Source organism: Ascaphus truei, chromosome 7 (assembly GCF_040206685.1).
Source record: "Ascaphus truei isolate aAscTru1 chromosome 7, aAscTru1.hap1, whole genome shotgun sequence".
NCBI classification, from domain to species: domain Eukaryota; kingdom Metazoa; phylum Chordata; class Amphibia; order Anura; family Ascaphidae; genus Ascaphus; species Ascaphus truei.
In genome coordinates, this window is record NC_134489.1 from 75,972,047 (window position 1) to 75,996,513 (window position 24,467).

At 39.7% G+C, this 24,467-nt stretch overlaps 1 protein-coding gene across 1 annotated transcript; it reads right to left on the bottom strand.

The window, feature by feature from the left end:
• Positions 1-19,603: 19,603 nt before the first annotated feature.
• Positions 19,604-23,105, bottom strand: SP5 (Sp5 transcription factor). The gene is made up of 2 exons (XM_075606788.1): positions 22,510-23,105; positions 19,604-21,258 (listed from the first exon to the last, which is right to left on the bottom strand). The coding sequence occupies exons 1-2, from the start codon at positions 22,558-22,560 to the stop codon at positions 20,179-20,181; spliced, it is 1,131 nt and encodes a 376-aa protein (XP_075462903.1). The 5' UTR covers positions 22,561-23,105; the 3' UTR covers positions 19,604-20,178.
• Positions 23,106-24,467: the final 1,362 nt, after the last annotated feature.

The following is a 24,467-nucleotide window of genomic DNA, read 5'->3' on the forward strand; positions in this document are numbered from 1 at the left end:
AATGGGGCAGAAAGCTGCCTAACATCTTTGGACTATGTCACAACGGGTATAGTTGCTCCCTGTAACCACGGCACCAATCTCTGTCCGCAAGGCCTCTTCTGCATCTGCCAGCTCATGAAACAACTTTTGAAGATCCATATTCCTTCCAAAGCAAAAATAGAGCATTTCAAACTCTGAGAACACTGAGGATGATGACAGAACTCAGGAAGGAAAATTATAACAAACGGTTTAATTAGCTTAGAGACAAGGAATCCTGGGTAAACAGGATAACAGACAAGGTAACAAAAACATGACCGAGGGACAGGGAAATCGGTAACAGGAGTAGATATGAACTAAGGCCTCGATCAAACAGGCTTCTACACGGACGCGCGTTTGCCGAGCCTCTGTTTGCTGGGCGATGTGTGAACATCCCCAGCAGACAGAATGATGTGATTGGGGGCGTAACTTAAAAAAAAAAAAAAAAAAAGTGTGTGTGTTTGTGATTGGCTGGCGAAGTACACATGACGCGGCTGCCAGTTGAAAGCTTGAGTTGCAGCCGCGCCAACGCTGCACTTCATCGCCGGGGGTCTTTTTCTGTTTGAAAACTCCCACAGAGCACAGCGAAAGAGTGGCGAATGTGGGAACGCAAATAAGCACGCGCATGTCGCATCGCGTTCTGTTTGAGTGAGGCCAATGCTGGGAGAAGAGTTGCAACACCCTGAGGGTTGCAACTTCCTGACTTTACATAGACCTCAGAACAGGAAGTGAGCAGGTCCTAGACTGCAAGACATCTGGGAGATGTAGTCTTCTAATGTCTCGAGACTGGTGGACACTTGTGGTAATGCATCCTGAGTGCTTATTTAAGAGAACGAGTCTATCTTTTTGCCAGGCACCGATGAATTGGTCTGACACTGGAAATGATACCCGGGAAGGCAGTAGAATGTGTTCTTTAATAAATCTGGTGCTGTTTATTGCACCAGTATTTTCCCACTTTAGCAGCCAGAAGATCTTGATAGATTCCCTCCTTAGTTTTATTCCAAAGAGCCAATGTTTCAAATTAGAAGAGGTTAAATTATCCCTAAAGAGGTAATCATAATTTACTCTCATCCTTCCATAAGAGTTGGTTGTGTTTTGTATTAAAATGAAATTAGACCTTTGATAGCTCAATCTGTTTTTCATCGCCTTGGGTCATTTCACTTAATGGTTTTGTTTCAAACTTATGGCAAGATTTGAGTTAGAGTAAAGCCGTAGCCTAAAAGGTAGCATCAGGCAGGGATTTAGTTACTAATTAGATTATATACGGCATGTACTTAAAACACTCCTTACTTCTCCTTCTTGGTCTATTTAACTTTACTGTTAGCAGAAAATATAGTTGATTGGGAACAGTAATGGCAACGTTGCTGTTATGTGGCATTACAAACTAGTAGGAAGTTATTTATAAAAGCAAAATGCCTCCCCTATGTAATGGTAGCAAATAGATTTGAAAATATGCAATTGCTTTAGTTGTAAATAGCATTTAGTTTAATCTATTGTGATGGATCAATTTAACATCATGTCCCATCTACATGGAAAAGAGGTACATTGAAATTGGTGTAAATAATTCAATTTAAATAATAATGGGACACTAGTTGACATTGGACAAAGAAAAAACAAATAGGAAATAAACCATATATGGAGGGGCCATGTGTATGGTGTTAGTGGCAGCAAAAACAGCATGTGAATTGTTTCGAAAAGAATAAGAAGGCGATATGTCAAGGGGAAAAAAACTGTGGGAGCTCAAGCATCTATTTGGGAAATCAAACTCACAACTCTGGTGCTCAGATCTTCCCACCTCGTTAGGTCCCCTCTGCGCAGCATGTGAAGTACATACAGATTGCTTTTGCCTAAATAATAATAAGTGTGAACTGAGTTTTTCCACGACAATAGCATGCAGGAGTTGGGGTGCAGACTTCAACAGAGCTAAATCATGGAAGCAATGGACAGAATGGTCCGAAGGTGATGCACAGTTACGACAAGCTGAAGACACCGAAAGGCAGCAGAATTGTAGAAAACAAAAAGTCTCTTTATTTTAACTTTTCTTGTTGAAAAACAATAAAAGGAAAATAAGCCAGTGACCCCTAAAACTAGAGCCACTCCAGAACTTGCTTCGAAAAAGCAGCTGTTGGGGAGAAACGTGTCAGGTTACAAGAGGCTCTTGTTTTAGGGATCACTGGATTATTATTTTTTCTTGTTTTGCAACAAGGTACAAAATAAATTCAGTCTTCAGCTCATGGTAGCTGTGCAATGCTGTATGACATTTTTGTCTATGGTTCCCATTATTTGGATAAAGCATATTTTCTGCATGGGGGAAAAAAAGTGTTGGCTTAGAACCACCCATTACTCCCATACTCTCTGGAAGCAGGGAAAAGTATTTCTGAGAGCATCATTTGTTGATACATCCCAGTATAATAAAGTTCTGTACCCTTACTAGCCTATTACCAATCACATCCTTACTTTGTGTTCATTACCTTATCTATGGTTATGTTATCATGTACCAGTGGCTGAGAGGAATGAAGAGGGAATCTTAAAACGCTGGTACCATGTCAGAATACACATACCTCACTAGAGATGTGCACATTTTTAACAATGTGAGTCATTGGCACCAAACAGCCAAACTTTTTGGAAAGTTAGAATGAAACAGCTGCAAAACGAATCTCCCAGGCTTGCACATCTCTACACCTGACACCACACATAAATCCTAAAATGGAGAATAAAAAACTACAAAAACAGATTTTAAAACTGCTTTTATTACGCAATACAACAGAAAGGCTCCACACATTAAGAATGTATTGGCCATGCATTGGCATATCTTAAATAGTCATCCTGTACTGGGAATGAATATTCCAGATTATCCAAATGTAATATTTAGTAAAGCTCCCAATTTTAAAAAATAAATTGGTCCCAAGCACTTTTAAAAGGGAAACAAAAATTCAGGGAGAACATGTCTTAATCCAGGGGTGCGCAAAGTTTTTAGCCTGCGCCCCTCCTGCCTGTTTACCTCGCGGCTTGCCCCCCCTCCTCCTCAACTCCGGCATCAAATGACGTCGTGGGGTCATGTGACGTCACTTTGCCATGGTAACGCGAAGTCACGTTACCCCGCGGCGTCACTTTGACACCGGTTACCATGGCGACGCATCGCTGAAGATCAGGTAGGAGAAGCTGCAGAGGCCACGCGCGATCCCCTCCCGGAATTTCATTTAAATGCCTTGGGTGAGAGCGCGGGACCTCTGTAGCCACCGCACCCCCCTTGGAAATTCTCCCGCGTCCACTGGGGGGTGGTCCCCCGCTTTGCACACCCCTGGCTTAATCAACCATAGGGCTATTATGGTTGTAGTAAATGTAAAGCCTGTAAATATTGTTCAAAAGAAAAATATGTCTTTACATCAAAAATTTCAAATGAGACATTCAAGTTAAATCAATTTATCAACCGCAATTTGGACCATGTAATATACATTCTTCAATGTCCGTGCGGGTTACAATACGGTACATTGGAAGAACCTCGAGAACATTACAAGTTCGAATTTTAGAGCATGTAAGGAGGAATGTCAATAACCATAATGTGACAAGGCATTTTATTACTCACAACAAACAAAAAATGGTGACCTGACCGCTCAACCTAAAACTCTGTTATAGTCCAATATCTATTAAACAGGGTGCACATAGGAAATAGAAACATGGGTTTACAAGGTAGGTCCCAAGGAGGGACCTGAAAAGGTCCTATACAGTGCACTCTCGGTGGATATAATATGGGACAGATAGTCCAGGAGATATTATCTCCGAACAAGGGCGGTCAGATGACCAGAGCTAGTATAGGCTGTGACACACACAAATGTCCACTAAGGACTAAAATAAAATAATTCAAATTTTATTACATCATATAACAATACACAGTGAACAAAAATTAAAATCCTCCATAGGTGGCACTCTACGATGGAAACTAGCTGGTGGTACTCAGGTGACCACAATAGGATATTAGGCCAAAATAGAACTACATAGAACTCTATCAGAAAATTGGCACTAATGCAATCAACCTTTGAAATGTAAGCCTTAATAGGGTATAATGTGCTCCAGTAGGAAACAGCAGCGTTGTATCATACTACCAAAGGGGTGTAAATCACTGCCTAATGGCATACACTCAAGAAATGAGGTGAACCTTCCCTGTGGAGGTCCGGGTGTACAAAGGTGATATTCATATAGATGCAGATGTTATTATTTTATTTTAGTCCTTAGTGGACATTGGTGTGTGTCGCAGCCTATACTAGTTCTGGTCATCTGACCCCCCTTGTTTGGAGATAATATCTCCTTGACTATCTGTCCCATATTATATCCACAGAGGGTGCATTTTATTACTCAACATGGGTCTGACACTCAAGGATTGACCTTTTAGGGTATTGGTATTGTTACACCGCATTGGGTAGGGGGAGATAGAATCCAGGATCTTGCCAGATGAGAGACCTTCTGGATACATAGATTAAAATCTATGGTTCCGGGTGGTCTCAATGTATATATAGATATAGGAGCCTTTCTGATTTATGTATACTATTGTTGTATATTATTATTGAGATTTTAATTATCTTTCTGTTTTTCTTTGCATAATGGACTGAGTTTTTTTAGATTAGAGTCGTTTTATCATATATCTTTTGTGTTTTGATTTTTTTATTGATTGTGTTTTAACTATAATATGACTGAATTGTATACTATATAACTATCTGTAGAACATTTGGATAGCTCATTCTAGGGCTATCTCAACATTAATTTGTATGTATTGTTCATGTACTTAATTGGACTTTGATCTATTTTACTTATGTTGTATTAATTGTAATCTGATATCTCTTGTATTTTGACATCTAATGTGCATTAATTAACAAATTAGATAGCATTAGAAGATTTTTAATAATCACATTATAGGAGCACCTTCTATTTCTTCTTAAGATGTGTTACGTTTTGAATGCTTTGTACATTATTATTTAACCTACGAAGAACTCTCTTGTTGGTCCAATAGATGGCATCAGCAAATTTGATACTAGCTCAGACTAGTCACACATAAAGCAGAGGAATGTCTTGTACTCAACCAAAACTCATCCTCTGCTCCAAGCACTGTTGCTGGTGCATCATCCAGTTTTTGATTATCAGGAGGGTGTATTGAACAAGGTATTCATTGTGGAAGATGGAATCAATATATTTTGTGCCTTAAACCATGCATATTTATAGAATCTCACCAAAAGATTGCGATTTACTTTTTGTTAAATGATATAAAACGCAGGAGGTTTATCAAAATGTGGACGCGTTGAAGTGCAGGATTACGTATTTCTGGTTGTATTGTTCACATTCGGATCTTCTCAGCGGTATCTTCACAAAATAAATCTACCTTCAAATCTACTAGATTCCATTTTTCCGCATACAAGGCAAAAAATAACCTACGGTATATTTGGTTTGCATCTTAAAATATGGCAATTTATTGGCCAACCACCATTTAAAAGAACAGGAATAAGGACCATTACAAACTGCCATCCATTAGTTCATCACCTTGACAGTATTGTGGTCAAACCTTTAAAAAAAAATGTTGACCCCTTACTTTCTTAGCAATTACAGATCAACACTATTTGAGACAACTTGAAGACTCTTTAGGAGGTTTCACTTTTTTAATAGTTTTTTTTTACTAGTTTACCAGAAACAGTATTTATTCAGGTGGTATATTGAGAAAATTGTTGGAAAATAATAGTCAAATTACTATCATCATCTAAGTTGTTCTTATACAAATTCTTCTTTTACGGTTTGAGGTGGTGAGATCTCAAAATTGTTTGTCAATTCAAATTGCTCTGTTCCCTTTGAAGAGACATAATGAATAGCTGTTCTTTAAGTTTAAAAATCTGGGCTTCTCCAATTTTGTAAATTGTAAGTGGCCAGTAAATTGGAATAAATGTGTGATGACCCCCCCTCCAGAATAAATAACCAACAACCCCACACAGACATACTCTGTACATAGCACTGATAATATCAATGTAATGTACCTAGTCAAGAATAATCTATAAATGGCAATGATGCTCAACATTACATATTTCCGGGGCATATTTTGGTTTGAGTAGACAGTTATCTTTTGTTGTTACTCTAGTTAAAGATTCATTTCTAAAAAGAGTCAAATGCCCCTTCTCAGGGCTTCTATGGGGCTTTTGGATTGGTGACACTAATCTAAGCAATAGCACATGAAGCCCTTAGCTGGGATTAGCGCTTACTTTTGATATATTGTTTTTAGTTTAGAACTGTATTTCCACTTTATGTATAGTTAGAATTTATGACCAGAACAGTGAATTCTGATTTTAGATTTTTCAGTCAATAGTCTCTGACTTTATGACTTGGTGGGACATAATAGATCTTACTACTGGATGTAAAGTGTGTTACATTTTTGTCCATTCTTGATGGAACAAAGCTCATATTTGGTACCAGTCAAGAGAGGCAAACACATGGTTCAGTGATAACAGTGATGAATGAACTGCCTAGCTCATTGTTACAAATGGATATCCACTCTAGAGACAAGGGTAAAGTGAATGACACCTTGGGCACTCTCATTTCCTCCTTTGCTCTCAGTTCCAAGCAATTTAAAATCAAATATAATGGTGATTGCACACTTATATTGTCATTAGCCTAAAATGGATGTCTGTAACTTTAGTCTTTGACCCACCTGTCACGCTAGAGACATATATGTTAAATTATGTGAACAAATACAGCAACTAAGGGGTTAACTCTCATTTAAAAAAACAAAACTATTTTCATTGTCTCCTGTGAGGTTACCTGGGTCAACATGGTCTCTGCATTAATTGGCCAATAACACAATGAAACAAGTGACTGGTGACAGGGGTTACCAGAGATTTTACCTGATCTCCGGGGTATCTTCAAAGGCATCATAAAATTCCGGGGCCCTCTCTGGCTAGCAAACAGAGGTGACAAGAGGGTCACTATATTACTTATTAAAGATCCCCCATTATGTAAGATGATTACAATCTGGTGCAATTTACAAGGATAAAAATATATAGATTTGGAACACGCTGAAATACAGAATTGTACTTACAGTAAACATGACGGGGTGTCTGAGTGTTACCCCGAAACATTGTCCTCTGTTGATCTTTTGTATATTCAATACATGGTGTATAAGACCCCTTTACACTTAACAGAGGGTGTATATATCTATTCCTCCCTCACACTCCCTCCGTGTATTTCTCTCCCTCACACTCCCTCCATGTATTTCTCTCCCTCACACTCCCCCCATGCATTTCTCTCCCTCCCTCCACGACCCCCTGTATTTCTCTCCCTCCCTCCACGACCCCCTGTATTTCTCTCCCTCCCTCACACGACCCCTTGTATTTCTCTCCCTCCCTCACACAACCCCATGTATTTCTCTCCCTCACACTCCCTCTCATGTATTTGTCTCTCTCCCTCACACTCCTCCCCCGCATGTATTTCTCTCCCTCCCTCACACTCCCCCCATGTATTTCTCTCCCTCCCTCACACTCCCCCCATGTATTTCTCTCCCTCACACAACCCCCTGTATTTCTCTCCCTCCCTCACACAACCCCATGTATTTCTCTCCCTCACACTCCCTCTCATGTATTTGTCTCTCTCCCTGACACTCCTCCCCCGCATGTATTTCTCTCCCTCCCTCACACTCCCCCCATGTATTTCTCTCCCTCCCACACACTCCCCCCATGTATTTCTCTCCCTCCCTCACACTCCCCCCATGTATTTCTCTCCCTCACACAACCCCATGTATTTCTCTCCCTCACACTCCCCCTCATGTATTTTTCTCCCTCCCTCACACTCCCCCTCATGTATTTTTCTCCCTCCCTCACACTCCCCCCCATGTATTTCTCTCCCTACCTCTCACTCCCCCCAAACAAATAACATACAGTAGGAATCCATACACGAACATTTGAATGTTTTTCAAAAACAATTTCTTCCAGTACCCACAGGAATTTACACCAGGGGCATTTTTAGGGGTTGAAATGTGGGTGAGTGGAGTCTTTACAAAAACAAAAAAACACTTGGAAATGATTTTTAGATTTTAAAGTTGTAAACGTTTTGCGTTCGTTTGTAAACATAGTAACCGGTTGTCCCATAGCAACATGGGACAGTTTGACCTTCTTTAGCTTCTTTGTTTCATGTAATTGTGTTCTGAGCAGAATCCTGCAATGGCAAACTGCCCACCTCTCTACTCCCCTTAACCTGACTGTTCCTCTGGCAGGAAATGGGGGACCTCAAAGAGGAGGAAGCTCTTGACTGACATTTTTTGTCATTTTCACAGTGAACAGTTACAAGAACATTTTCTTACATTTTTAGAGTGTTGGTTCTTGGAGCAGGGACACCCTTGGTGACATTTTTTACATTTCAGGCACCCCTGTGCATCAGACCTCACTCAACCCCATCTCGCTCACAGGCAACAGACTTACCCGACTCACACACGCACACACATTCATCCCCCTTGTCACATAACACACTCACCCTTGTTCTCAACACTCTCCACATTCCCCCACCTGCCCCCCTTCTCGCATATCACACTCATCCCCTTTATCTTACACTCCACATTCTCCCATTTCTCTCATACTCCCTACACTCACACCCCACTCACGCTCCCCCCCTCCCCCACACACAAACCACTCACATCACATTCACTCCCTTCTCACACATATACGTCTTCTTACGCACACACCACACTCAGACCCTCACCACATACACTGCTCACCTTCCCTTCTCTTACTCAAACCACACACTTTCTCCCCCCTCATACAAAACCTCATGTGAGTCCCCTTTTCCACTCAAAGCCATCCCACCCCCTTCCCAAAACAAAGCCTCTTCCGTCCCATGTTCTCACACACCTAAAACATGTCAGCTGCTCAGTGGTTGTGTCCTGCTCTGTCTGAAGGTGAAGAGGAGGTGATCAGGATCGCAGCCTCTCAATCTCCAGACAGGGTAGCATGCACCTTTTGAACAGCCAGTAGAGTTTTGATATCTAAAACAAGTATACTCTGAGTGGTTACTTCTAATATTTCATGTGGCTGATGTTCCTGACTGAGAATTAGGTTGAGTCAGAGGTGTGTATACTGTAGATAGATAGATAAATGTAACCCCCTGTGTGATAAGCTCACACTGATTTACACTGCCCCCTGGCAGGTTCCTCTTCAATGTGCTCTGGACATGTGACTGTGAGTGACGTGAGAATAGCCAATAATAATGGCTGTGGAAGAGGAGGGAATAAGAGGGAGAGGAGCCTTTAATAAAAGGGGGCAGCCATGTTGAATCAGATCTGTGCGGACCTGAGTGCCATCAGGTACGGTCGAGGTATGCAGAGAGTGCACATGGTAGCAAGAGCAGAGAGAGCTGCAGTTCCAGACATGGACGAGAGATCAAGTGCCGCTGGAGGGGACCCTCAATGGCTTAAAAAGCACAGTGGTACCGAAGCACCATTTTCGAAGAACAGGCCGGCAACAAAAAGTTAATCTTTCCTGTCTTGCCTTCAAATACTTTCTGGGCAAGCTACCCATGTATCTGAACAAGCTCCTCGCCCCTACCACATGCAGCTCTTATCTTCTGAGATCTGACTCCAAAAGACTGTTCATGGTCCCAAGGTTCAGCAAAGTATCCGTCCGCTCCTCCTACATCTATGCGGTTTTATTGTGAGCTCAGCATGGGAAGGATGTTAATCCAGGGATTCATCCGATTGCCAATTCTTAGAGTCAGGAACGAATTTATTTTTCCCCTTATGAGATATCATTGGATGATATGTCAATGGGGTTTTTTGTTTGTCTTCCTCTCGATCAATAAGTAAGTATAAATATAGGATAAGTATCAGTTGTCTAAATTTAGCATAGGTTGAACTTGATGGACGCGTGTCTTTTTTCAACCTCATCTACTATGTAACTATGTAACTATGTAACAGTGTTTTGAATATGGTGTGTGTCAAGAACACCACACCTGTGTGCATGTGACTTGAGTATGTGAAAGGGATTAAAACCTCCAGCTGACTCACTTACCTCCCTGCAGGGCACTAGCAATGAGCAATATCTCCTCAAAACCATCACACTACACCTCAATTACCCTTCCACCACCACCAAGAATAATTTAAGGTCTTACCCTCAGAAGATCTTGGTCTGCAGTTTACTATTAAAAAAAAATATGTAATATGTAATATGTAATTAACACAAAAAAACAATGTAGCAAAATGTATCTGAAAATGCGGTTTAATCTCTTCAAAGGGTACTAGGACCATTTACAACCCAAAAATAGTACTTATTAAATCTAAAAATGTAATATATAAATAGTGTTATAGTGATGGTTTACAGAAAAGGAATATTACAAAGGCATACTATATATAAATGGATATAGTTTCATAAAATATCGGGAAATTAAACAGAACCTAAATACGTTACCACCTATTAGATTCCTAAGAGGTCATGACATTGAAATATGAGAATGTATGTGTTATTTGGTATAACACCGCCCTGTTGAATTCTGTTGATACCAAAATGCATTGTTTCTATGCTCAAACCCTTGCCCCTGTCACAAGAAGAAGCCAACCTTTTGTGATTCTCTGGGAGAGAGAATGATTTTAAACTCAAATGAACCTGAGAGTATAAAATACCCTATAACTCTTGCCCTGTTACCCCTTGAATGCTACCCTCCCTATTGCTTTTGTATGATTTTAATGCATGCCAGGACATCTGTCTTGACATTTTAATCTTTGAGGAAACAAATATCTGACATATGCAACCCAGGCAGCCTGTCATATTTGATATTGCTGCACCTGCCTAATTTTGCCCACCACAAACCTATATTTTTTTTATCCTTGTGAATTAGATCAGATTTTAATTATCATACATTTTTAATTCTGTGTGAAAATGTAGAGTGCCCTGTCACCTAGTGCCTGCCAAAACCGGCTCATGAATGGACACCATGCCCTTGTATATAACCTAGAGCTCCTGTCAAATCTCTGGTATATCTGTAGACTTTCACCCGTCACTACTATTATAAACATATTGTTTTTTCATTATTTTATTGACCCATTAATGCAAAGACCAGGTTAACCCACAGGGGACAGAGAAAAATAGATATTTTTAAAATGAAAGTGAACCCCTTGGTTGCTGTATTGTTACCACAACGGAGTAGGCATTAAGGCATTAACGTGACTGTGTGCTTCATATTTTGGCTGATAAACCATAGCACATTGTGATAAAAAAAATATCATATGTACCATATGGTAGACTTTGTTATTTTTAAAAATGATTTATTTAAATAAAATGAAGACCTGAAATAGCTGGCACTCGGCAGTATAAATTAGTCTGTATCTCAGATGCTTTAAATTATTAAGGTTACAAGAATATTAGAGAAGCTGAACAAAAGCAACATTTCTATTGTTGCCAATACATTGATGCATCCATTTAAGTAACTCATCACATTTTACTGATTTGGGGCACCTTGTTACTCTGGCATATCCTTGAAATATGTGGCAAATGGGATATAGAGATAGACAAATACTAATAACTGTGGCTATTAATTAGGTGTGTGGTGCTTAGACATGCAACATTTTAATGAACGAGGATGGTAAAGATAGATGGATAGAGCAGAGTAAGTGGGAAACGTTGTAAGCATGAGAGTACAGCAGAAAAGACAAGAGGAGAGGAAAGCATGTGTAAGGGTTAGACCCCTACCCAATCTCATATGGGCCCCTATGTGCAGAATCTGCCCCCAGTTACATGTCAGTGTAGTGTGGTGCATCTGCTGGCTCACAGGACTCCTGAGTCTCCCACTCGTTGGAAGTGGGGATTTTACCATGACAGGCGTGCTGAGTTCTACTCACAGTTGGTACAGCGCCTCCATCCCTTCCAGATCCCCAAGATAGCAGGGAGGAGTCTCTGGAAGAGAACTCCTGGGTGCATCTTCTTCCTGATTAACTCCAGTCTCAGGCAAGAAGGGTCTTTGAATCAAGGGCATCTTTATTGTCATCATACATGGCAGACTGCCCATCATAGCGGACGGTACTTAGCTGCACATCAGCATAGTTGCACACCTCAAGGAAGTTTCCTCCTGACACTGTAATAGAGACAGGGATATCTCTGCCACCTCTCCCCTAAGGGAGGGCCACCATCTGTGCCAGAGCCCTGACACAGTGTGGGGTCAGCTTGCCACTCTGCAACTACTGACACTTGAGCTGCACAGACTCACAGCTCTTGCATCAGACACTTGACCCAGACATAACACCCTAACTTTAGGAAGTGATGCGCATTATATAGCTCCAGAAAGACCCACCCCTGTGTCACTATCAGTGGACACAGAGCATGCTGTCACTTCCTTTGCTTCACACTACACATCACACAGGGGTTGAGGGCAAACCTCCATGATGACTTCTGGCAAACCTGCCCTCTTAACAGGAATTATTGCACAAAATGAGAGAGGCATGTACCCAGAATAACACAGGGCTACACATGGAAGAGGCGAGTAAGGAAATAATAAGAGAGAGAGGACTTTAGCTAAACTGGTCATTTTCAGTGTAATTGGCTTGAGACTTTGGGGGCCGCTCATCAAAAGGAAGTAAGAGTGTTACAAGAAGTAATGACACTATGATTGATTGTAGGAGAACACTTCAACTTGCCTACAGGCTAAATGTAGCCACACGGGATTCGATGTGGCCAACTGACACTTTTTGAGCTCTGCAAAATAAGAAATCAGAAGCAAAGACGGGCTGGTGGCAACTGCAGAAAGGGCAGAGAGAGGACGGCTTAAGTAGGAGAAGGGATGGCTTGCAGGGTGTCGGTGTTAGTTCTGTGTGGCACACAAGCTACTTGATGATATTGCCAATCTCTTACACACACCACAGCTGGCAGACATTGCTCAAATTGGGCAGCTGTGCTTTAAAGCTGCAATTCAAGCAGGTGTTTTTTCGTGCAAATTTTTTCTATTTTCAATATAAGATTGAAGCAAGCACTGTCCAGAGCTGAATCTCATTCATTTCCTGCTCCGGGGACCCCCTGCTTCTGGAGATACTTACATCTGTAGGGGGTGCTGGTAGCCGTTCGGCTCGGCTAGCACGATCAACGTAATGGTGGCGTTTCAAAGCTCCCGCACCCTATGAACCAATAAGAAACAGTGACATCATCAGGTGCGTTCCTATTGGTCCGCGTGACACAGGAGCTTTAAACTTTGCTGAGATACCAGCACCCCCTATGGAGGTAAGTATCTCGGGAAGCCGGGGGTCCCCAGAGTTGAAATAAATGGGGTTCAGCTCCCGCGACCCCCTGTTTCAATCGTATGTTTAAAAAATAATAATCATTTTTAAAAAGCGCATGAATTGCTACTTTAAAATATTAAAGGGGAAAGCCTGTATATGAAAGGTTTGTGTTATATTTATGTTATGAACAGAAAGACGAAGGCCCCTTTTAAACCAGATCTGTTTGCTATCATTATAAATATACGTACTGATTGTGCGTTTTTTATTGCTGGACAGCAACTCAAATGACACTTTGTCCCATATTTCCTTTTTAGATTTTTGGTATAAATCTTTTAATAAAAAGTGACTTACAGTAAGAAGTCCTGAAAAAGTGTACATCTACAGATTAATTAGTGAGTGAAAGTGTATCATGTACATATCCAACGTTATCTTGAAAAGCACTAAAGGCCATATTTACAAATTGGCACCTGATGGCCCTAAGAAAATCAGGCCCTATGCGTTTTGGCATTAAAGTTGCAGTCTCATAGAAATATTAGGAATAGATGGCAGTGGCAGAAGTTATCGATTAACTCTCAGTGATTGATACTTAAAAAAATGTATTTTCTTTAAATAATGGCAAAGCAAAATGCAAAGTCTGCACTTACATAATTAGCCCATAATATGGCAACAAAGAAAAAAAGGACAAACTAAGGCATATTATATGAGGACATGGAGACTTACAATTCATAGCTGCGTTCAATCTACCCTTCATTGTACATCTGCGTCACCCCAAAAGCAGATGCCTGATGTGGCTACCCAAGAGATGCTCCCGTCTGAAAAGAACCAGAGTAATAAGGGTTAACATTTGCTTGTACTATGTGGAACGTTAACCCCACCCACTGGAATGTTAATGAGCCAAGAGGACAAAGGACTTTGAATTCACTGCATTCATCCTGAACCCCTTCAGTGTACATCTACATCACCCCAAAGGCAGACAGCCTTTGGCGCAACAAAAAGGCAGCCATAGGGTGCGAGTTGTTTGCTGAAGTTTGGTGATGTTAAAGCTTCTCTTTTTCAATCTGAAACTCGCCAGCTCTATTATTCCCTGTACCCAATTTTCCAACTCTATCTGTCCATGAAATATCTGTGAATTGACTGTATAACCTCAGTTCTTTTAATGTAACCATGTATCGTTATAACTCTGTGCCCAGGACATACTTGAAAATTAGAGGTAACTCTCAATGTATTACTTCCTGGTAAAACATTTGTATAAATAAATATAAATACAAATATAACAAACATAATAGGGGCACATTGTTTCAGAGAGGCAGCCCCCTTTGTCTTGGCACCTGACTAAAAAGTGGAGCAAATGCCTCAAATGCTTGAAATGTTGTCAATATGTTCCCAGTGCAAATTACTACAGGGTTTCCTGTCATTTAGACACAAATCCAGGGCAAAACGGGTGCAAACATACTGATCAAGATTTATTATTTAAGAAAACCCCATCAGTTTGAATATGAATGTTTTCCATCATAAATCTGGTACAGTTTCTTTGCCCCAGGTTTGCAGTTGGAAGACTTTGACAAGTAACACCCCACATGAGCCAAGGATATCTTAACTGGAAGCAAATCACCTGCTTTTTGGAGATTGTCTCCCAATGCAACAATTAAGAGCAAATAAACTCTTACCTATAGGTAAGTAATCAGCAAGTACTTTGTACCGCCAGGTCTAAAAAAAAAAGTGCAAACTTATCAAGCTTCTTCAATTTATCACCAGGATGATAAACTAAACACAGGGCACCCAGAAAGTCAATTAAAAAAAAAATGAAACTAGAAGGGTATACCTGTAGGGGTCAGGTTCAACGCCATAGGGAACAGCTATGTGGCTGGACCAATGTGCACCTTATGCAACATCTGCACCCCAAAACCTTAATTGCTTCAGCTATCATACTGAGCCATATTCCAACTTGAGCCACACCTTATCCTACAATAAGCAGCCAACGTCACTTCTTGTTTCAACAGTGTCATCATTCCCTCTAGAGTGTTAGCTCACAAGCGCAGGGCCCTCATTACCTCTTTGTATCTGTTTGTGCATGTTTGTCCTCACCTGTATGTAACTGTTTATGTTTTTGCAATATACATAACTCTGTAGCCCATTGTGCCGCACTGCGGGAATATGTTGGGACTTTACAAATAAACAATAATAATAATATTTACTAAAATCTCCAAGCAGAAAAACTGAGAAACCCCTCCTAAGGCATACAGCAGTGCCATATTTACCAAAGAAAATACATCCCCTTGAAAGTAATGGGATTTTTTCCTTCTATAAATTTGGTGCAATTCTTTTGCACTCGGGAAACTTTAGTAAATAGGCCCCAATAGTGTTGGTACAGACTTCATTGTTTTTTGCCTTCTACGGTATATGAGACTGTCAATAATTTACCAAGGACTGGCTCATAACTGACTAATGCTAACTGCAAGTGCTGTTTTGATGAATTACCCATTAATTTCCATAACCAAAGACCACTCTTTTAAAGCAGCAGTCTTGCCTGCTTTCAATTCTTTTATTACTGTGCCATATTTGAACTGGGGGTTCCTGATTGCAAAACAGCTTTCTCCACCAGGTTAGAATACTTGCCCGGTGGACACAAAATGGCAGTGGACTCAGGGCTTGGCTGCCAACAGAAAGTCGCCACGTCATCATGACATGACATTATGACTTTCTATTTGTGATATCACGGCCATGTTTGTAGGTTCCCCCCCATCAAAACTGTTAGAAAAAAAAATCCTACAAATATCTCAGAAACCAGAGATTGGGGGACCATGGATCAGCTCTCGGGGGACCCCATGGTGCACTTAAGCTAATAATATTTTTGGGGTGTGGGGGAGGGGGGTGGATTGCTGCTTTAAACAGATCCGACTATCACTTGCTAGGTCGGCATGCCAATATAATATCCTTTCTTCTGTTTCATGTTTGCCCTTCTCTTAGAAATGCTTGCTTTTGAAATTCAAAATCTTGGCAAGCTAAAAAACACTAAACCCACACCACTGAACACCTATTAAGCTGTTTTGTGGTAAGTTACCATATATAAATACCATCACAGCTGGGAGGCATAACAAAGCGAACTGCTGCCTCAAAATGCGTAGGGGACGTGTTATCAAACTCTCCTAGCCGCAAAACTGGTGCAAAAAAAAAAAAGCATAAGCTTGACAAAAACTGGGACAGGGACTCGTTTTCCGAATGTTTACTTCTATGTCTGTAGCGCTTATTCTCATTGTCTCCTATTACTTTGTCACGTGTATTACTGCTGTGAAGCACTTTGTACATGGCACTATACAAATAAAGTTATACAGTGATGTCCTCGCTTACCAATGGATACCTTATCCGACACCGCAAAATGCAGCCCGCCGGACGCATTATTCCGACGTCGGAGCCGCTTATCCGACGGTCACCGCTGCCGATTGACACGGACCCGCAATCCGACGGTCCGTTAACCGACGGCGGTTTGCGGGACGCATTCTGTCGGATAAGCGAGGACCGCATGTACATACAAAAACAAAAATCCATAGCGGTCTATGGGAATGTTTTAATTTGATCAATCTGCTGTTTTTAATGCCAATGTTTCCCCCTCATTGTGCAACCATTGCTTTCCATTTTTCCTAGGATACATCTTCTGGGGAGTTTGTTTGCACTAGATTTGGAGCTGTGAGACGTAATAAATAGCCCAACTCATGGAAAGTGGTAGAAGAATAAAAATAATAAAATAATAATAATAAAAAAGTGTTACTGCAAAACAGCACTATATTAATCAAAGCAAAAACATCCCTTTGTTTTTATTGGGACTGTCTATTTTTGATACAAATAGGGCAGCTTCTATTGTCTCACCATTCATAACATTTCAAATATGTGACGCTAACCACAAAATGTAATAATACACTAAAGTGTTATTTTCTGCTACTAGGGCTCTTATTTTCTTCATACGGATTGGACTGTAATTGAGTCAGAGCACAGATTAATTCAGCATGCTTTCTTCATCCTATTTTATAGGGATTTAATATTGTACCAAAAGTATCAATGTAGCTGAATTGCACAGAAACTTTTTTTTTTGTATTTCTGCTAAATGTCGTTTTGATTATTTACAATGCCATAAATAACATTTGTACTAAAAACAAATATAAGCTATAAAAAGTTGCTCATCCAAAACAGATTGTATCTGCTAGCATAAGTCTTTGAAGAAATAGCAACACATCATAATGTTTTAATCATACCCTGATTCAGAAAGCATTTTTTACATTAAATCAGATTTAGTTAGCTTGCATATCCAAATTTCAGACTCCATAACATCTGATAGATCTGTAACCAATCTGGATATAATATATTTCAAATGAATGCATTTAATTAATTATCCAAAATATGCAATTTTATGGTATTTCAAATAGAAATAGCTAATTTAGAAAGTTCTATGTTATCCTACAAAGAGAATTTAACAATGAAAGTCCATTTTAAGTTGTTTTAGATACAAATGGCTAAACGTAGTCATTTGTTTGTTTAAATGAAAATACTGTATGTAGTTTGATATGTTACTGTCATGAACAACATGAAATGTATAACACAAGTCAAAAGGTAGATTTTTCATAATTAAAAAATATATATCCTGAAACTATACAATATAATGTACAGAAGTAAGATATACAAGCAAACGTTCTAAAATTATGACAGCATCCTGTGTGAGTGATGTACTTACTAGGTATGTTTTAATTGAGTAACAATACATTAAATCTACACTACAACTGTACAGAAAGTGTGCTGTGTTTCCCAGTCTCATTGCAAGGGACAGTCCCTCCTGGGAACACAGTAACAATGCCAATGGCATGTTTATTATGTTTCATGTAGGTGACCTTCATCTTTAATACAAAAATGGCAAAATGTAGGATTTTTTAAAAACATTTTTTATAGTAAACTTGTAATCATTCTATGGTAAACAAAAGCTGAGGATCGTTTTTATAGTTGTCATCTAATCTTTTTTTGGTGATAAAACTGTTTGTCAGTCCTCAAATGTACAGGTACATGTTCGTTTCTTTTGCATTCTTCTCTTTCTCTGCAAAGTAATTATGAAACCATTATTATATCAAACAGATAAAAAATAAGTAGCTGATAAACAGGAGTTAAGCAGACTCCACGAAAGGAAAACATTGATTTTTTTTTACAGCACACAAATAAATGTTTTTATTTATGGGGTGATTTCATTTTTTTAAGGCAGCTAATTACACGAAGTATAAGTTAAGTATGTAATTAAACCGTTTCCAAAAACAGATGTACTAATCAACTAGGTTTTAAAAGCCTCTTCAAATAATGACTTGGTCAAAGTCTCCCAGATGCAAAAAAATAAACAAACAAAAAACCTGCCCTCCATGTATATTAACTTAAAACATGTTGGAATGAGAGGCTGGTCACGTTGATTAGTTAGTTTTGAGTCTTACATGTGTTTTTGCAACTGGTTTAAAACTACACTGATCCTACTAAGCACTTAAAAAATAGACCCCCACAATTCTGAGCACATTTCGGCTACAAAAAAATGTTTTTTTTCTGCTCCATTTTTAACTGAAAGCTGCTTATCACTTAATGGCTCAGTGTCTCATAGGAGGAAATGAAACGAAGGGCAGTGACTTGTTTAATATCTTAAAGAGAGTTGTTTGACACCTTTAAATAATCAAAATCAGACAGGTATGTTACACAAACAATTTGAGTGTTTTTTTTTTTTAATCTGTAACTGTTCTCAAAGCCACAGGTAAATTGTTCCTCTTGTTTTGACCTTTGTTTGCAAAGCAATTATCATGCCATTTATTAGTGAAACAGATAATCACCAGAAGTAGCTGATATTCAATGAAAGGTTTTTTTCTCTTTGATAAGGGAGTGCAGTTCTTTTGTATTGTTTTGCCCGAGTTGTACAAACTGCAGTCTATCATACAACAGGACCCCATCGAAAACATAAACTACTTGAATGACATAGTTTGGGCCATTAGTTATCTTGTAGCTTTTCTAAGCCATTAATCATCTTATATATTTTTCTAAAATCATATAGGGGGCTATGGACAAGAGGGAAAAGGGGCAAAATAATAGAAAATAGTCTAAAAAAACCCCTAAAATACATTGCAGTACTGCTACTGATTTGTGCACTATTTTGGCATCAAAGAAACGTTGGGAGTCATTTTTCAAAGTTCTCCAGATTTATCAAAGAGAAAAATCCCACTAGATTCAATAGAAAATATTTATAATTTGAAACAGAAACCCCTATGTAAATAAAGGCATCTTAAGAAGCATATGTGAGATTCCTTAACTTTCATCACACAACGTTCTATTAACGACTTCAAAACGAGTGTGGGTAATATAATACCTAGCTACCAGGTTGTTGCATTGTTCCAGACCAACTAAACATGAACCAGTAAAAGCTTTTGGGTCCCCACATACACAACCTTAAAACATGGAAAATCAAACAAAGCCGACTCAGTTGTGATCCTCTCAACAAGTGACTTCATTGTTTGTTTATTTGATGATTAAATAGTTGTAAGTCCCCTTTACAGGGTGAATAATGCATGCAGAAGTGGCAAGGAAGTTTAACAAAGCCATTAAAGAACCTGCACATAAAACTTTAGCCTTCAGAAAATAGTATTTTATATTCAAGTTTTTGAATTGCTGTACTCCATTTATTTACAGACTGTTAACAGAAATATACAGGGTTATTCCAAGAAAGCCATGAATCAACTGAAGAGATCCCAAAGTAAAAAAGGGGAAGATCTGTATTTTGGCAGGACTTTACCACAAAGCATGTGATGTTTCAGTGTAAAAGTTATAAGGGTTATCAATAATCCAATGGAAGTAGCCATCATAGGGTACCACATTAAAGTTCTCTGCATTCAAGTAAATTGCACTGTAGTTAGATGTATCGGGCTTCCAAGCATGGAATTACTCTAGTGGTCTCTGCTTTGTTCCTGTTTCACTGTCCTCTCCACCACTTTTATCTTCTTGTTCTGATGAGTTTTCACATGTTTGGCCAGATGGTCGCTTCTCATGAATCTTTTTCCACATTGTGAACAGACAAACCGTTTTTCACCAGTGTGAGTCCTTAAGTGCCTTTGTAGTTCATCAGATCTGGTGAAGCTTTTGCCACAAAAAAGCCAGTTACAGATGAATGGTCTTTCACCAGAGTGCCATCTTAAGTGAGCCTTCAGATGAGAAGTTTTGCCATATACTTTTCCACATCCAGGGATGTGGCAGATGTGCTGTTTTTTCTTGCCAGGCTCATCGGGGCTGTTGGATGATTGGCAGTTGGGACACCTGCACCTTCTACATCTCCTAGCTGTAGCTAGAGGAGATTTGGTTTGCAGAAGGGCTGCGATTTGAGTCTGGTACTGTGCAAAGTCTGAATGTGCTAGAACCAAACTTCTCTGTAAAGGAAACCGATGATGAGGATGGGCAATAGAAGATGGATGGGTCACTGGAGTGGCTTGTTGAATGCTCCACCACGGGATGTCTTCTGCTTGATTGGGAGATAGCTGCCTTGGCTGCTGATGTATCAGATTAGAATGACCAGGTACAAAGCCATGGATAGCAGCAGAAGCGATTGGAGCTGCAGAAGCATAAGGAACTGTAGGCACATAGGCTGGCTGGCAATTAGAAGATTGGAAGGCAGCCATGTGGGAGGGTAACATCTTCACAGGTGAAAAATCATAGGGGTAGGAAGAATCAGCTGGGGGGGTTAGGGGAAGTTCGTGAGAGACAAAGGAAGACTGGATATGAGCTGAAAGTTGATTTTTTGGGGTGCTAAATCCAAGGCTGTTGTGAGTTGGAATGCCACCAGAGGAATGTGCTGACATTTCATTGATCCATGGGTGGAAAATCCTGGATGGAGATCCAATTGTTGGGTCATAGGGAACCTGAAGGAAGTCAGTAGGACCCCCACCTGGATGGCCAATGCGACTGCAGGTAGCTGCTAGAAGAGCCAATGGAGAGTGTTTGCCAACATCTGGGGAGGCACTGGGAGTTCTATCCTGTAAAAAGGAGTGCAGGTGTGTTATACTAATATATCAAACTTCTGTTCAGTATGGTACAATTCTTAGGCTGAAACGTTTCTAAAATAGTAATCCATAAGATTGTAAGTATTTTGAAGAGGTGAAGATATATTTTAAGCCAGGAGTGCTCAACTCCAGTCCTCAAGCCCCCCCCCCCCCATCCCTCATAAATTAAGTTTGACTGAGCAATCTGTGCTGAAGCTGGGATATCCTGAAAACCTGACCTGTTGGGGGGGGGGGGGGGGAGTTGAGCCCCGCTGTCTTAAAAATAGCAAACGTTTTGTGCATATTATATACACTAGAGAAGCATGGATAGGTGTTTTTTGTTGTTTTTGTTTTACCATACATTACTATGATATATGTATTGTGTATCATATGCAAGACTGAATGAAACAAACGTTTCACAGTTCTTATGCTAAAAATCCTCACAATAAGTAATCAGATGCATTGTCATGTCAAGTTCTCTAGTTTTTGATACAGTAGTTGCCTCTGATTTGAGTTTATGTTGCAATACTAGTAATACTCATGCTAGTACTTCAAAAGTCATGAAATAAGGTATTCGATGTTACTGGTCATTCTGATGACAAATTCTGGTTAGAAAACTACCAACAATATATATAATATATTAATAAGTCCTTCTAGGGGATGCCTCCCAAATTACTTTGTAAATAGTTTCCCATAACTGCAACAGTTCATCTTATGTAAGGAACATTCACATACATACAGTTAGATCGCTGAATGAAATATCCTATTTTGATAATACAATCAGCAACAGGACTCAGATACACTTTCCATTTTTTTACCTACAGTCGAATTGAAACTCTTTACAGGGAGGGATCTATGATTTTTTTCACTCAGATATTACCACTGGGAAACGAGTTTCAGATTATGCCAGTACCATGACCTGGATGAAAACAACACATTGCTTCCAATATATGTGACACATAAAAATAATTCATGAATGTAAAGTGATTAAACTTTTAAGACCTTCAAACACCCTCTTCTTCGTGTGATCAACGCCCTGAAAAAGCGAGTTGTGTGGCCTGGAAAAGTCATGTACATCCCAAATCATCTATTAAGATTATTTTCAATTGTGATGTTGGTCCTACAATAACGTGCAACATCTAGTATTCAATTGAGAGAAGGCTGAGATCTATGTTTGAAATTAAAGCAGCACTATGTGACTCATGACTCCCAACAACTGTGATGATATCAAAGAGTTGGACTGACCTGTAGGAATGCCTGGAGAGAGTCGTTCCTCAGGACAGCCACAGCTGCCATGGCGCTGCTCCTACACAGGGGCAGAAGCTGGGTGACTTGCAGAGCACTGGTGGAGATGCATGGAGGAGACCAGTTTATCAGTGCCCTGCTCTCCAGTCCCCACACAGTGTGTTTGTTTTCTGCTGGGGTCTCAGTGGATGGAGCCTCCTCCTCCTCCCACCTTCCCTCCCTCCAGCAGCCCGCTTGACTGACTGCAGCGGGAGCACCTCCAAGAATTTGATAAGGACTTTGCTGGACCGCCAGCCAGTCACAGCCCAGATCTCTCCCTTTGAAGTCCGCCGCTGCCCAATCATCAAAGAACAGCGGCTCTTTCAGAAGCGAAAGCAAAGCCTTTGAATCTGCAAAGCTCCTATGGAGTGTTTGTTGGTCTGGATAAAAGAACTGATTATTACAGGGGGTGGGAAGGGAGGTGATAAAGGGGGACAATTAATGAAGTAATCACTATGTGGGAAATGTATATACACAAATAATTGGATTTTCTTGATCAAAGGGACCCTCAGCTCCTGGAGACCCTTGCATTGGATACTCTGGAAGTTGAACCCCCCCCCTCCCCCTCCCCTGTTATTTTTTTTTGTAATTAAGGATTTGTAGCAAAGTGACAATATGTCTTTGTTATATAGAGAGAGAAATGTGCTTCCCCTGTTCTTGGGTGAAATTGGATGACACAATACAGAACCAATGCTAATGTGATGTACAAAGTTTCACCTGGTCTGTTGGGGAAGGTCCCATCAGTGATTTTAGGAGAGAACACACATCATCATCATACATATCTAGTCTGCTTCATTACATAGGCAAATCTTTTTGTAACAAGTTCATGTTGTTTTCATTATACAGTATGAATGCAACCTTTGTAAATGAGTCATTGTAAATCTTGATCTTCAATTGTTTTTCTCTTCTGACTGACAGCACTAATATAACTGGCACAACATCCAACATATTGCATTTAGTGAAAATATCAACGCACTGGCACAGCCACAATAAGTTTTCAGAGCAACTTGGATCTATATTGATTGTTGCCAATATTCTGACAATATTTAGCATGTCTCCTTTTCCTTACAAACCCTTGAGATAAGTAATGGATGAAGTATATTTTCAACTTAGTGCAAAGCGTTGTAAATACTGTATTTAAAAGAGCATAATTGCCCCTAAACAGTTTTACATTTATTTGTTAAAGATTGTTACAGTGCATAATAGAAACACTGTTCCTCATTATAAGCACAGTGACTTGATTTAAAGTAATGTGTTAAATCCTAGGTCATGGTTTAAAATAATGTAACAGTTGCTCTTTAAAGGCGAGAAACATAAACTAAAGCAGTATAATGTGACTGGTGTATACCGACAAAGTACAATGCACACGTACTTACATTGTGTGTGTGTGTGTGTGTGTGTGTGTGTGTGTGTGTGTGTGTGTATATATATATATATATATATATATATATATATATATATATATATATATATATATAGCTTGAGTGCTTTTAGTGGGACACTTCTTTTTTCTTTTCTCATATATATATATATGATATAAAGTGATATATAACTATATAAGTGATATAAAGAATACCACTTGTGAGCACATTTACATGTCTTAGACAGTTCTGCAACCCTGCCTTTCAACCATTATCACCTAGCATACAGTGCTTCCACTGCAGCAAGGGATTCTGGGAAATGACATGCAAATGAGCACACTGTGTCACCTTTTGCCTGAAACCCATTTACATGGAACCCATATAAGCAAATGCTTGGCTGTTCATAAAGCTTTTAAGCACAGCATGGGACTAGATGCAAAGCCAGTCAAACCACTCACAGACATGTTTCAACATTAATGGGTCTCATCAGTGTGAGTTTACATACACATTTTAAGTTATGGTGGGTGAAAAAGGCGACAAAAAACCTCCACCGTTATA